Raw genomic sequence first — 12,257 nt, 5'->3', positions numbered from 1 at the left:
AAGTGTAAAACAGAGGATTTCAAAACACAGGAAAAACACAGGAACGGTCGTTTGATTGGACCGCAGGAAAAACGCAGGAATTAGAGGAGAGATAAAGACTCAAAGGAAAGTTTCCAAGAGGTTTTACCTCATGTTAGAATTCCTCCAAAACTTGCATGGCATTAGGCAATCCATAGGAATTTCATAGGATTCCATAAGATCCATTCCTTTGATTCAAAGGGCTATATAGGAAAAATTCCTATAGGAATAAAATCCTCTAAAATTCCTACGAATTTCCTTTGAATCAAAGGGGGCCTAAATAGGAAATGAGGAAAATAATTGCAAAAATAGGAAACTTTGCACGGGCAGACAGACTAGTCTTTTTGGCTTGTAATAAGTCCATTTGTCATCCTCATTTTTGGTCGAGTTTAATTGGCATCTCTCACACCGTAATATCTTCGTTCCTCATCTGGACAAAACCGTTGAAGTCGGATGATTTCACTACTTAAAAAAAAATTTAGACGAGACCTTGTTAGATTGTAGATGGACCATAACTACCCGTATCTCCAAAAATCGAGCAGGCAATTCTGCATACATCTTCTTAAGAGGATCGTATGCAATTAAAAAAAAGCGATTTTCACATGCGGACCTTTTAAGGGGTTGCATGCAAAAATAAACTCATTTTTTACGTGCAGACAACTTAAGAGATCCGCATGGAAAAATCAATCTTTCCATATGGGCCTCTTAACGTATGGGCCTCTTAACGAGCCGTATGTGAAAATCGATTTTTACACAACAAAGGTTTCTCATTTTAATCTTGGACTAAAACTTGTAACTAGTCTTTCTCCCTCATACTAACTTAAAATGTGTTGATTCTTTTTCCTAAATATTTCTAAAATCATGTTCTATCATGTTATTGTGTTCTTGCTGCTATTATTTTGGCCGTCTTCTATTGTGACTTTGTTTTATCAATTAAAAATTTGAATTTCGAAAAAATGGAAACTTCAAATAATATTTTGAATTTGTAAATAATTTCAGCTGAAAAAGTCATGAACATAAAATTTGTAGAACTCATCAAGATATATAACTTTTATTTTGGTCATTTATTCATCCAACAAAATGACAGTAACATTGTTTATAAAATTTGCATATCTCTCTTATAGATTATAAAATCATACGAGAGATATGTAAAATTTGTGAAAAATTTTACTATCACTTTGTCGGATGAAGAAATGACCAAAATAAAAGTTATAGATCATGATGAGTTATACAACTTTGTTGTTGATTACTTTTTCAGTTGAAATCATTTAGTATTTGAAAATGTTATTTGAAGTTGTCATATTTTGAAATTAAAATTCAAATTGTTCAAACAAAGTCATATAGAAAAAATGACCAAAACAAAAGTTGTAGATCTTGATGCATTATACAACTTTGTTGTTGATAATTTTTACATTTAAAATCATTTGAATTTCTTATATTTTAAAATTCAAATTTTAACTAGTTCAATCAAACTCAGATGGAGAAATGACCAATTTTCAAAATTGGTATATCTTAATGAGTTCTACAACTTTGTTTTTGATAACTTTTCACATGAGTTCATTTAGTATCATAAAATTCGATTTGAAGTTATCATTTTTTCAAATTAATTTTTATTGATTATTTTTACATGCGGTCTTCTTAAAGAGCTGCATGTAAAAATCTATTTTTGCATGCAAACATTTAGGTGGTTTGCATATAGAAATGCTCACTCTTTTTTCTCCCCTCCTCTTTCTTTTCCTTCTCACTACTTCAAAATTTTCATCCTTATCCCCTCTCTCTCTCTCGCACCTCCTCATCCTTACCTTACTTTCTCACCTCATCCTCTCTCTCACTTTCTCTCCTCTCCTCCCTCTCACAGCAGCGGGCGCGGCTCAGCAAGCAGCGGGTGACAGTGGGCGGTGGTGGCGGGAGTGGGCGGCGGGCAGGCGGATCCGCCACCCCCGCCCTTGGGGGTGACGGCGACGTGCGGATCCACCGCCCTTGACCTCAGGAGTGGCGGCGGCGGGCAGTGGCAGCGGCAGCGGGTAGATCCGCTGCCAACGCCCTCGCGGGCGACGGAGATGCGCAGATCCACCGCCCCCGACCTCGGGAACAGCAATGGCGGTGGGAGTGAGCAGCGACGGCGGGCGGCGAATTCGGTGGCGCCGCCCTTGGGAGGGCTGGATCCGCCGCCCTCAGGAGCGGCTACAACTGAGGCGATGGTGTGGCGTGACTACGGCGATTGCGACGTCGGCGGCTGCGGCAAGCTCGTGGATCCTGCCGCCTCTCCTTCCTCTCCCTCATCTTCTTCGATCCCGACGGCCAGATGTCGCTGGGTGGCGGATCCGTCAGCCGTGGATCCGGCTGGCTGGCGATGGCGGCGGCGGCGGGGCTAGAGTTTTTTCTTGTGGAATTTTATTTTTTTCGCGCTTTTTCTTTTTTGCATGCAATCGGCTTAAGCGGATTTTCGCATGCGGTTGTGCTGGCCGCATGGAAAAACTCCGATTTTCACAGACCTTGTCACGCATCCGGCTAGAGCAACCGCATGCGAAAATCAGTTTCGTCCGTATGTAAAAACCAGTTTTGTAGTAGTGTTGGTTTCACTAATGTGTCGTTTTAGTCAGCAAATATAAAACTAAGAACAATATGGGGCTACATGTAAGTGGACTTTCACCTCTCTCCCCCACCTATCCCCTCTCTTCCCCATCTCCCCTCTCTCTCTCTACCTTAGGAGCTCATTGGCTAAGAGGGGTCACCCGTCCATGAGAGGCGGCAGCAGCGATGGGAGGTTGTCAATGAGGGGGCTCCGGTCTTCCGTGGCGGTGGAGGGGAAGAGGAGGGAGGTGAGGGAGGCTGCGAGCTTGAGCTTGCCAGCCAGCCACGGGAAGGCGGTGGTAGCAGTGGCTAGTGGGCGGTCGGAGAGGATGGGGTCGCGGCTATTTGCGGTGGTAGAGGAAGAGAGGATCTGGTGCCCCAGCAGCTTCGTCTCGCGGGTGCTCCTACGGTCTTGCGCGACGCTGGGAGTGGGCTCCTGTGCCGGCCATCCTGTCCTCACAAAAATGGGAAGGGTCGAGCAGAGGGCGGGCGCATGCAGATTTCGCAGTTGCCTCTCTGCCTTTCTCGTCTGCCGCTGCCGCCACCACGGCATCTCTTGTTTGCTGAAGCCATCGTCATAGGAAAGACTTTAATGAGAATGGTTGCTTCATGCTGGCTTTACGCATGGTTAACATCTAGCTATTGGAAACTAGATGCAGAATTGCCAATTTAATTCAGTTCTTAAATCATGCAGTAATTTTGTTTCGAATCAATCCCATGCGTTCAATTTTTTTTAAAGTTAAAAGCCCCGTGCGTTGCAACGGATAAAAGCAACTGATTGTTTCTTGCAACGGATAAGAGATAAAAGCAAAAATTATGAGTTTCTAGTATGGCTAGTTGATTAAAGCATATAACTGATAGTACATGTTCAAACACTCCAACTGATTTTTCACAAAATAAAAAGGCGAATGTCCAGCAAAACAGTGAACACAATTCTAATTAGACGCTTCAAAATGCATAGTGGACACTGATAATCATAATATCACTTAAGGTTAGTAATATCAACATTAAACTTATAATAATACATCTAATAAGGATGCAACACAGCATCAGAGTATGCACACAAAGGAAAAAAAACTTCATTTTAGCAAACACTAGCGAAATGCACATGCACATATATCTCATGAACTTGCACTGTAGTATGTATAAAAAGTGTATATGATATGATGGCTAGAGATAGTAACAGGTATATATCCATCAGGTTTACATATTCTCATACCCACACCCAAACTAAATACGTCCGCTCCAACACCTACACCCGATCACTAGTGAAATTTTTTTCCCGTACCCACACCCGAACGGGTGATGGGTACCCATACCATACCCGTTGCAACTAACTTTTACAGATCGAGAGGTTGAAGGGCGAGACGATGATGGCCTGGGTGAGGGGCAGCCTCGCATGCAGCTGTGGCCTTGCCGAGCGATGGCTTAGGGTCTGTTTGGTTGGGTGGATGAGCCTGGATAGGAGATGGTCGTCCGAATTTTTGTGGTGTTTGGTTGGAGGGCAAGGTGGATGGGGCGGGCCAGAATAGGGAATATTCTCTCAATATGTTGGATGAGTGCATCCGGCCGATTTGGTTGGATGAAGCCATCCAGTTTTGGTCTGACTGATGTGTCCTATTCTGATTGGCTGTGGTTGGTTTGATTTTCTGTTAAGCAAGCTTTAAATGATTTTTTCTTCTAAACCGTTTATCTAATTTATGGTTTGATTACACCATTATATTTGTTACAATTAAATCTTTAAAACAAGATCTCGGATGATTATATTACGATAAAAATATATATATATATATGACAAATAGATCCCACTAACTTATGGCTTCTCCAATCCATACTATATCCCTTCAACCAAACAAGAAATTGGATTGCCATATCCATACAAACCAAACAAAAAAAATTGGATCGCCATATCTAACAAAATATAGATGGTCATATCATATCCATACATGACCGTGAACCAAACACACGGTAAAGATGAGAGACGACATATGGACTTATTCCTTTTCGCTTCAAGTGTGCTATGATAGCGCCAGGCAGAACTAGCTTCTCATGGGCTTTTCTTCTCGTCTATCATGTGGTGAGAGCCCAACTAAGGAATAAGAGCATGTTTGGTTGGATACCTCAGTAACATGCCTGAGAAAAATGTGCATCTGTGTAGGAAGAAAAATTATGATGATGTTGCCTGGTCAGGCACGTATGAGTTTCGTTGTTTGGTTGAAGCCTGAGCCTGAGCAAAATAGATCCCATAATGCTACACTAAATAAACTCTGAGAAGATTTAACTCTTGCAGGAAATAGCATATACTACTTGCTAATCATGTCCTGGAGCCGCTCCCTGGACATCAGGTCAGGAAGGAGTTAAAGTAGTCAGGTAGCAACCAAACAACCAATATTTTTTCTCCGGCATGTCTCGGCCGAAGCAGGTTCACCTCAAGGCAGCAACCAAACAGCCTCTAAGTTCACTTGCTGTCCCTCAACTTTACATTAAGTCTATATGACGTCCATAATCCCCAATATCAGAAATATCAACTCCTCAACTGTTCAAAACCATGCAAGGTAAGTTCCTTGGCAGTATGGATGCGTGGTTTCGCTGACGTGGCATTCTAGTTAGCAAAACAGATAAAAAAACATATGTGGAGCCCATCTGTCATCCCCATCATCTTCTTCTCCTTTCTTCCCCAGCATGGGAGAGTGGGGGAGGCAGCCCGACGCCAGCAGGAGAAGAGGTGGCTGGCGCGGCCGGCGGGAGAGGGAGGAGAGGGGGCCGGCGGGAGAGGGGGAGAGAGGCGGCCATGAGATGGCTGGATGGGGGCAAGGGCAGCAAAGTGAGTGATGGTGGTGGGCGCCGCCGCTGCCATGGCGGAGAGGAGGCGGGATGGGGACGGTAGCAGCTAAGCAAGGTGAACGGTGGTGGTGGCTGCCGTCGCTGCCATGGCGGCAAGGAGGCGGGATGCCTGGTGCGGTGCTTCCGCGTAGAGTGCGGCAAGCTCAAGGCACGGGCGTACACGCTTGGTGTCCCACATAGCCGTCCTACCTACGACATCAAGTTCCACTAGCGAGCTTGGACTCGCCAGACGCCTCCCCCGGCACCTCCCTTCCCTCCCAGGCTCACTAGCGGTTGCTCCTCCCTCTCTCATCGGCACGTCGGGCTCCCGCCGACACTGCCAGTCGCCGCCTCTCTCCTACCGAAGAGGCAGCCCCCTCTCCTCCCTGTCCCGCTGGCGCGGCCGGCCACCTCTCCTCCGTCTCCCGCTGGCTGCCTCGACCACCTCTTCTCCCGCCAACTACCTCCCCCTCTCTCCCATGCTGGGGAAGAAAGAAGATGATGATGAGGCTGACACGTGGGTCCTACATTTTCTTCTCACTTACATGTGCTCGACATATGTTTTTTTCATTTGTTTTGCTAATGATTTGCTACGTCAGCGAAACCACGCATCTATACTGCCAGAGACTTACTCTGCATGGTTTGAGCAATTAAGGAGTTGATACTTCTTGTTTTGGAGACTAGGGATGTCATACAAGATTCGACGTAAAGTTGAGCGACGATAGGTGAACTAATGTTATGAAGCAAGCCCTCATGGGCCTCATGGGCCTCGATGATGGTTCAATGTAAAGCCCCCTTCACTCTCCACGGCCTCGTCCTAGGCCCGCCACGTGTAGGCGACGTGTCCCTCTCGAGTCACGAGCAACCCGCGGTCCGGTGCTACGTGGCGTACGCGCGTCACGTGCTTACTCGTGCGCGCGCGGCAACCGGAGTAGTAGTACTTCGTACTTGTGTCCGCCTCGCCGCGAGCCCGCGAACGCGACCAATCTCCGCCGCCGTTGAGCTCGAGCTCTAGTACTAGACCACGACCACCTCTGCTCCCATGGCCAGCTCCGTCGGCGACAGCACCGCTGCAGCTAACGGCGGCGGCGGCGAAGCAGCATCAGCGGCGCCACCGGAGGCTGCGGGGAAGGGGAGCGCCACCATATCCGTCACCGTCGTCCTCCTCGTGCTGCTGGTGGCCTCCGTCGCGGCGTTCCTGATGTCGCCGCAGCCGGGCGGCGGCAAGCCACCGGTGGAGGGAGTAAGCGGCGGCGGCGACAGCGACGGCACCCGCGGCGGCGGCGGCGGCGGCGGCTTAGAGGGTGTCAAGGGCGCCGAGCCGGTCGAGCAGGCGGTGGGCCCCGGCGCCGCCGCCATCCCCGGATTCAACAGCCGGCTCGACGCGTTCCGCGCGTGGGCCAAGCTCACCTGGATGAAGCTCCGGCGGCCACACTCCGGCGAGCCCCGGTACGCATACAGCCATATATCGCCGAACAGTCGATTGATCTTTGTCATGTTAAACTTGTACTGGTGGTTCTAAGATTTGGTTTGTTTGTGCCAAAGGAGGTATGATGACGACGCGGGGAGCTCCGGCTCGGCGGCGGACGCGGCCAAGAGGAGCCTGGAGATGACCAAAGAGACGGTGGAGCAGGCGGCGGCGTCCGCGGCGAGAGCGGCGGGGGACGCCGTGGGGAAGGCCAGCGACAAGGTGAAGGGAGCTGCCTCGCCGGCGAAACGGGTACCCTCCGACGCGGAGCTCTGAGCACACAGGACACGTTGCGCAAAACACCCTCATCGGCTCAGCCTTCTTCGCCCACTGTTTTTTTTTTTTCCTCGAAGAAATTCTGCCAGTGTTAATTAACTAGCCTCTGTTCTATGATGTATGGATTGAACTGAATATTTGTATCCTGTGAATCTGATGTACATATTTCCACTGTACTATATACAGTAGTGTGATCCGTCCTGTTAGAATCGACGGAAATAAAAAATGTTCAGGCAGAGTTGCAGTTGCCGCCGTCAGGCCTGTGTTCTGGATCAAAACTGTTGCTGCTACTGACCTACTGTTATAATGACAGCCAAATGAACCAATGCAGGTGTGCTTACTTTTAAGACCAGCCGAGTCTCTGTATATACAGAGCAGAGTAATCCACGGGGGGTTTGGTCTTGTTCAGTCAGGGCAGATTCTCCTGAACACGGGCAGCCTGCGGCGGTTGGTCGGACCGTACAGCACGTTGATGATCAACTCCTCCTCCTCATCGGTCAGCAGCCACGCGAACTCCTTCCGGGGGCTCGGAGCAGACGACGGCGCCGGCGGCGGTGCCTCTGATTCGGGATGCTGCTTCGGTGCAGAGGACAGAGGCGGCGCTCTCGTCAGGAGGGTGACGGCGGGGGCGGTGGTCTTCGGCGGCCACGAGAACTCCGTCCGCTTGTGCTGTGCCACTGGTGTTGGTTGCAGCGGCGGCGGCGGCGGCGGTGGCGTTGGTCGCTCTGACTCTGGGAGGGTGATGGCTTCGCCTCTCCTGATGAGTCCCCTCTTCGGGTTGAAACCGGGCGGCGGTCCGGCTAAGGAGACGGTCGGGGTGGCTCTCGGCGGCGGCGCGAAGTAAGGAGGGCTTGGAGGAGGTCGACAAATGACTCCTGGAACTGGAAGTGGCGGCGGCGGCCGGAGGAGGAAAGGAAAGCCTGCCGGAAGACCTGGGATCGCGCCGCCGCCTCGAGGTGGACCGACTCCTGGAAGTGACGGCGGCGGGAAGGGATAAAAGGCTCCCGGATGACCTGGGATCATGGCGGGGGTGGCGCTGCCGCCTCGCGGTGCACCGGCTCCTGGGGGTGGCAGTGGTGGCGGAAATCCTCTCGGTGTCGGCGGCGGCGTCGGGGGCCGCTGCATGTAGAATCCGGGGCCCTGCGCTGGTCGTCTGATCTGCGGCTCCATCTGTATGACAAGACAGCAGCATGTCAGAGATTTGCTCTTCAGTTTGATAACCCAGGAATGGAATTGTGACCCTGTGAAAACTTTAGCGGAGACAAGATATGAACATATGATGCAGCAGGCAAAGGAATTCAACATGAAAATGTTCTTGATGCAGGGAATGCACTACAGTAAACATCAAAAACGTGTGCTGCCCAGGTCGTTAGTTAGATTACCAGTTTACCACTTTCGTCAGTCTGGTAGTCTTCCAGTTTCCGAACTTCCCTCATTTGCAGGAATTAGAATCGTTACCAGAGAATAACGCTCTATGGTGTATTCTATACAATAAAATTTCTTTCAACTCAAGTAGGAATAATGATTGAGATGACAAATCCCAGTGGAATCAGGTTAAGACATACTTAAGAAACTACTATACAGTATCAAGATTTTTATGCAATTCGTAATGCCATACGAGCAAACAAACAAATAAGATAAGCTGTTCATCATCCACAAGAAGGATTAGAGAGCAGGGATTTGTCAAACCCAAAAAAAGGGCTGGAAACAATTCACTGGTTCACTACAGAAAGTGTAGTACTGTACATCTACACGAATTGTCGAGTGCTTGTGAACTGTTTTCAGGGGGGATTGTGTAAACAACCCAAGCTAAAGAAACATGAAACGATTCTAAACAAAGGTTAAAACAGTCTTCTGGAACAGAAACTTTGTGAAAGGAAGTAATAAGAAACCTTGTTTGATCTAGTCAATTTGAATTTTGCAAAGAGAGTGCTGCATACATATGTCTTCTGATAAGTTCAGAATGATAGAAATACGATGCATTTTTCAGGGTTAAACAGTGAATATCATGGATCATATCTGACCTTAATTGTTAGATATTTACTGCATAAAACAATAGCAATTTTACCTCATAAGATGTTCGTTTGATGGGTCGCACCACACGAGGGTCGCCCTTCCCATCGAAAAACTGCAGAATAAAGGTCACGGTAAGGGGAACAAATCATCAGGGAAAGAAAACCTGGAAACGGATTTTTCGTGATCAGGAGAACTGCATAGTGTAATTTTCAGGACAAAAGCATCGAACAAGATGGAGTGAACCTATCATGACTAGCTCTTATTAGTAGGAACTTAATTTCACAAAATATCAAAAATATAAATCTACTATCTGGTGAGTGGTGAACATGGCCATCAAAGTCACTAAATAATGCAGTCACGGTTCTATCTTTTCCATCAATTACTGTCTTGTTTCGTTAACACCATTCAGTTCTCCAGATCATGTAACCAGAAGCAAGCATGATAGAGTCAATGCAAGTTAAGTTAGCCCCCTATGTCTGAACACATCATGAATTCCCCAACAGCGTGAAGCATCAATGCAACGGGAGGAGAACGAGAATTGAGAGCAGAGGGAACAAATTACCTGGCGATTGAGGCCGTAGCGGCCGCTGGCACCAGAACCAGAGGTGGTATCGACGAGCACGCCGTCCATGACGATCACCTCGTCGTCCTGCGTGGGCTGCCTCACGGGGGAGCTGTGGAAGAGGAGGCGCTGCAGATTCGGATTCCGAGAGGCCTCGTGTTGGGCGCGGCGGAATTCCTCGAGACCGAGGTCCAACCCTCCTGACGGCGACGACGACGACGACCCGAGGATCCTCCCGTCGCCGTCCCCTGCAGCATCATCGAACGCCGGCATGAGGCGGGTGCCCGTCGACTGAGCCGACAAGCGGCTCCGCCGCGTCCTGCTGGAGGAGTCCCCCGACCCTTCTCCACTTCTATCGCTGCCTCTGCTCCGTCTTCCGCTGCCGCTGCCGCTCCCGCTCCCTCTGCCGCGCCTGCCGCTGCCGCTGTCGTTGCCGGGGGTGACGCTGCTGTGGCGGGGATCCATCGCTGCGCATCACAACCGGGATCGGAGATGCGGATTAGTAAATCGAGGCTTGTAGGAGATGATTTTTGAAACATAAAACTGAACCCAAAGCTGGAGAAACGCGAAACTGAAATTGCGAGCACACGAAAAACTGCATAGCTCGGAAATTAGAATCTGATCATGCGCGAGCAAATCTAGCAGAAAAAAAAATCCTACGGGATTAGGGGGCTCGAAACCGCACCACTGCCCCGATTTCACGGAAAAAATCACGGGAAATCCCAAGTTCGATCCACCAAAATATTCGAACAGAACAGCATCAGCCACCGAGGGGGAAAAAACCCATGACGAATCAAACGAACCAGAGCAAAATCGCAGAAAACAATCGATTCCGACCACACCGCAACGGGAAACTTGCGATCGGATCGCCCTACCTCCAGTGCTCCAGCCGGCGAAAGTTCCAGAAGGTTCGAGAAGCGTGCGTGCGGCTGGGCGTGGAATGGAAGCGGAGCGGGAAGAGGAGAGAAGAGGAGGAAGCGAAGGAAGGGGGAGGCGGTGGAGGAGGTGGAGGTGGGCGGAGACGGGGTTAAGTACGCGGCGGCACGTCGGTTTGCTCACCACGGCTTGCTTCCCGTTTGAAATTTGGAGGTGCGGGCCTGGGAGGGGGACAAACACGCTCGAACGGCTGGGCTTTCCTTCTTCGGCCCAGAATACCTTCATGGGCTTGTCATGGGGGCCCACATATAGATTAACTTTAGCTTTGTCTTAGCAGTCCTTGAAACTGTTGATCATCATCCTCTGAAACATAGAAAAGTTTGAAAATTGTTTGTTATAAATGATAAGGCTGTTTGGTTTGATGCCCAAATCAACCCTATTGAAATTGTCAATATTTTGTTGGGAAGAGATGTTGCCAGTATTTGATTGGGGTAGAGATATTTAAAGTGTGTCTGGTTTGTTGCCATTGCTAATGTTTTGTGAGAGGAAGATTCTAGGATGAGTACTGCTTGCTATATATACGGCCCAGTTGTACAATTCATATGTAACAAAAAACATGCAACCATATACCAATCAAAGAAGAGCACATATGCATTGCAGCGGTTTAGAACCGTTGATCAAATTCAGTTGTACTAAGTGAGTTGGATAGTTTGATTGTATGCATAGCAATTTCCTTCTAGGATTATCAAAAATATTATTATTGGACTATTTTGACCGATTTTTGAATATTACCTATTTATTTTGGTAACAAACTAATCACAACGCTACATGCTTAGGCTACATATAACAATGAATTTATCACAGGTATAATAGATCCCTGCAGTGCTGTTTTTTTTTTATATATATTGAATGTTACTTCTACTCCGCATGGTAAAAAAATGACGTTCAGTCTTTTTTTAGTATTTTACAGTACGATTTTGGTCATATTTTTTTATTAAAATAAGTTTATAAATTGAGAAAATTTATGGTGTTGTAAAAGCATATTAAAAAGAAGAACACAACATCATTTTTCATATTTTCAGATTGTAGTTTAGAGTCATTGATAATCGAAGTCTTAAAATTTTAATTAATGCATATTATCCAAATGTCAAATACTTTGTGATCCCTCCGTTTCGAAATATAAGCACACACTTTATACACAAATATAAGCATTTTTAGGACACAAAATCCAAATCAATGGAATCTTGTTAATTTAAGTCAATAAGATGAATGGGGGAATTCAAAATATTCAAATTCTAGCTAATCAGATGTTTGGGGGGAATCCAAGCCCCAAAAAATTTAAGTATTTTTTCTTAAATCTTAATATTTGTTAAATAATTTAGAAATGCTTATATTTGAAAATAGAGGATGTATTTATTGCGACAGAAGTTCTTATAATCAATTTTCATGGCCCTCTCTTCAAAGTAAAAAAAAATCTAAATTCAACTAAATGCAACATTTTTTTCAAGAGTTTTCTCAATGACTATTTTGTTTTTCAAACGAACCAAATCAGACGATACCAAGTTTCATATTGACATAGCAGAAAAAAATTGCAAAACCACAACCTTCAGAGGTTAATCAGAAAAAGGGGAAAAAACACACCAC

The 12,257-nt window shown here is 47.2% G+C and overlaps 2 protein-coding genes across 2 annotated transcripts; one reads left to right on the top strand and one right to left on the bottom strand.

The window, feature by feature from the left end:
- The first annotated feature begins 6,371 nt into the window (after positions 1-6,371).
- Positions 6,372-7,481, top strand: LOC127768372 (uncharacterized). The gene is made up of 2 exons (XM_052293932.1): positions 6,372-6,864; positions 6,961-7,481. Exons 1-2 carry the CDS (start codon positions 6,458-6,460, stop codon positions 7,157-7,159), a joined length of 606 nt encoding a protein of 201 aa, XP_052149892.1. The 5' UTR covers positions 6,372-6,457; the 3' UTR covers positions 7,160-7,481.
- An 83-nt stretch (positions 7,482-7,564) lies between these two features.
- LOC127766026 (uncharacterized) lies at positions 7,565-10,202 on the bottom strand. The gene is made up of 3 exons (XM_052291028.1): positions 9,738-10,202; positions 9,228-9,287; positions 7,565-8,329 (listed from the first exon to the last, which is right to left on the bottom strand). The coding sequence occupies exons 1-3, from the start codon at positions 10,200-10,202 to the stop codon at positions 7,565-7,567; spliced, it is 1,290 nt and encodes a 429-aa protein (XP_052146988.1).
- Between the last annotated feature and the right edge of the window lie 2,055 nt (positions 10,203-12,257).

Source organism: Oryza glaberrima, chromosome 3, assembly GCF_000147395.1.
Source record: "Oryza glaberrima chromosome 3, OglaRS2, whole genome shotgun sequence".
NCBI lineage: Eukaryota > Viridiplantae > Streptophyta > Magnoliopsida > Poales > Poaceae > Oryza > Oryza glaberrima.
The sequence above is the reverse complement of the archived record's forward strand: the minus strand, read 5'-3'. Positions and strand labels throughout refer to the sequence as shown.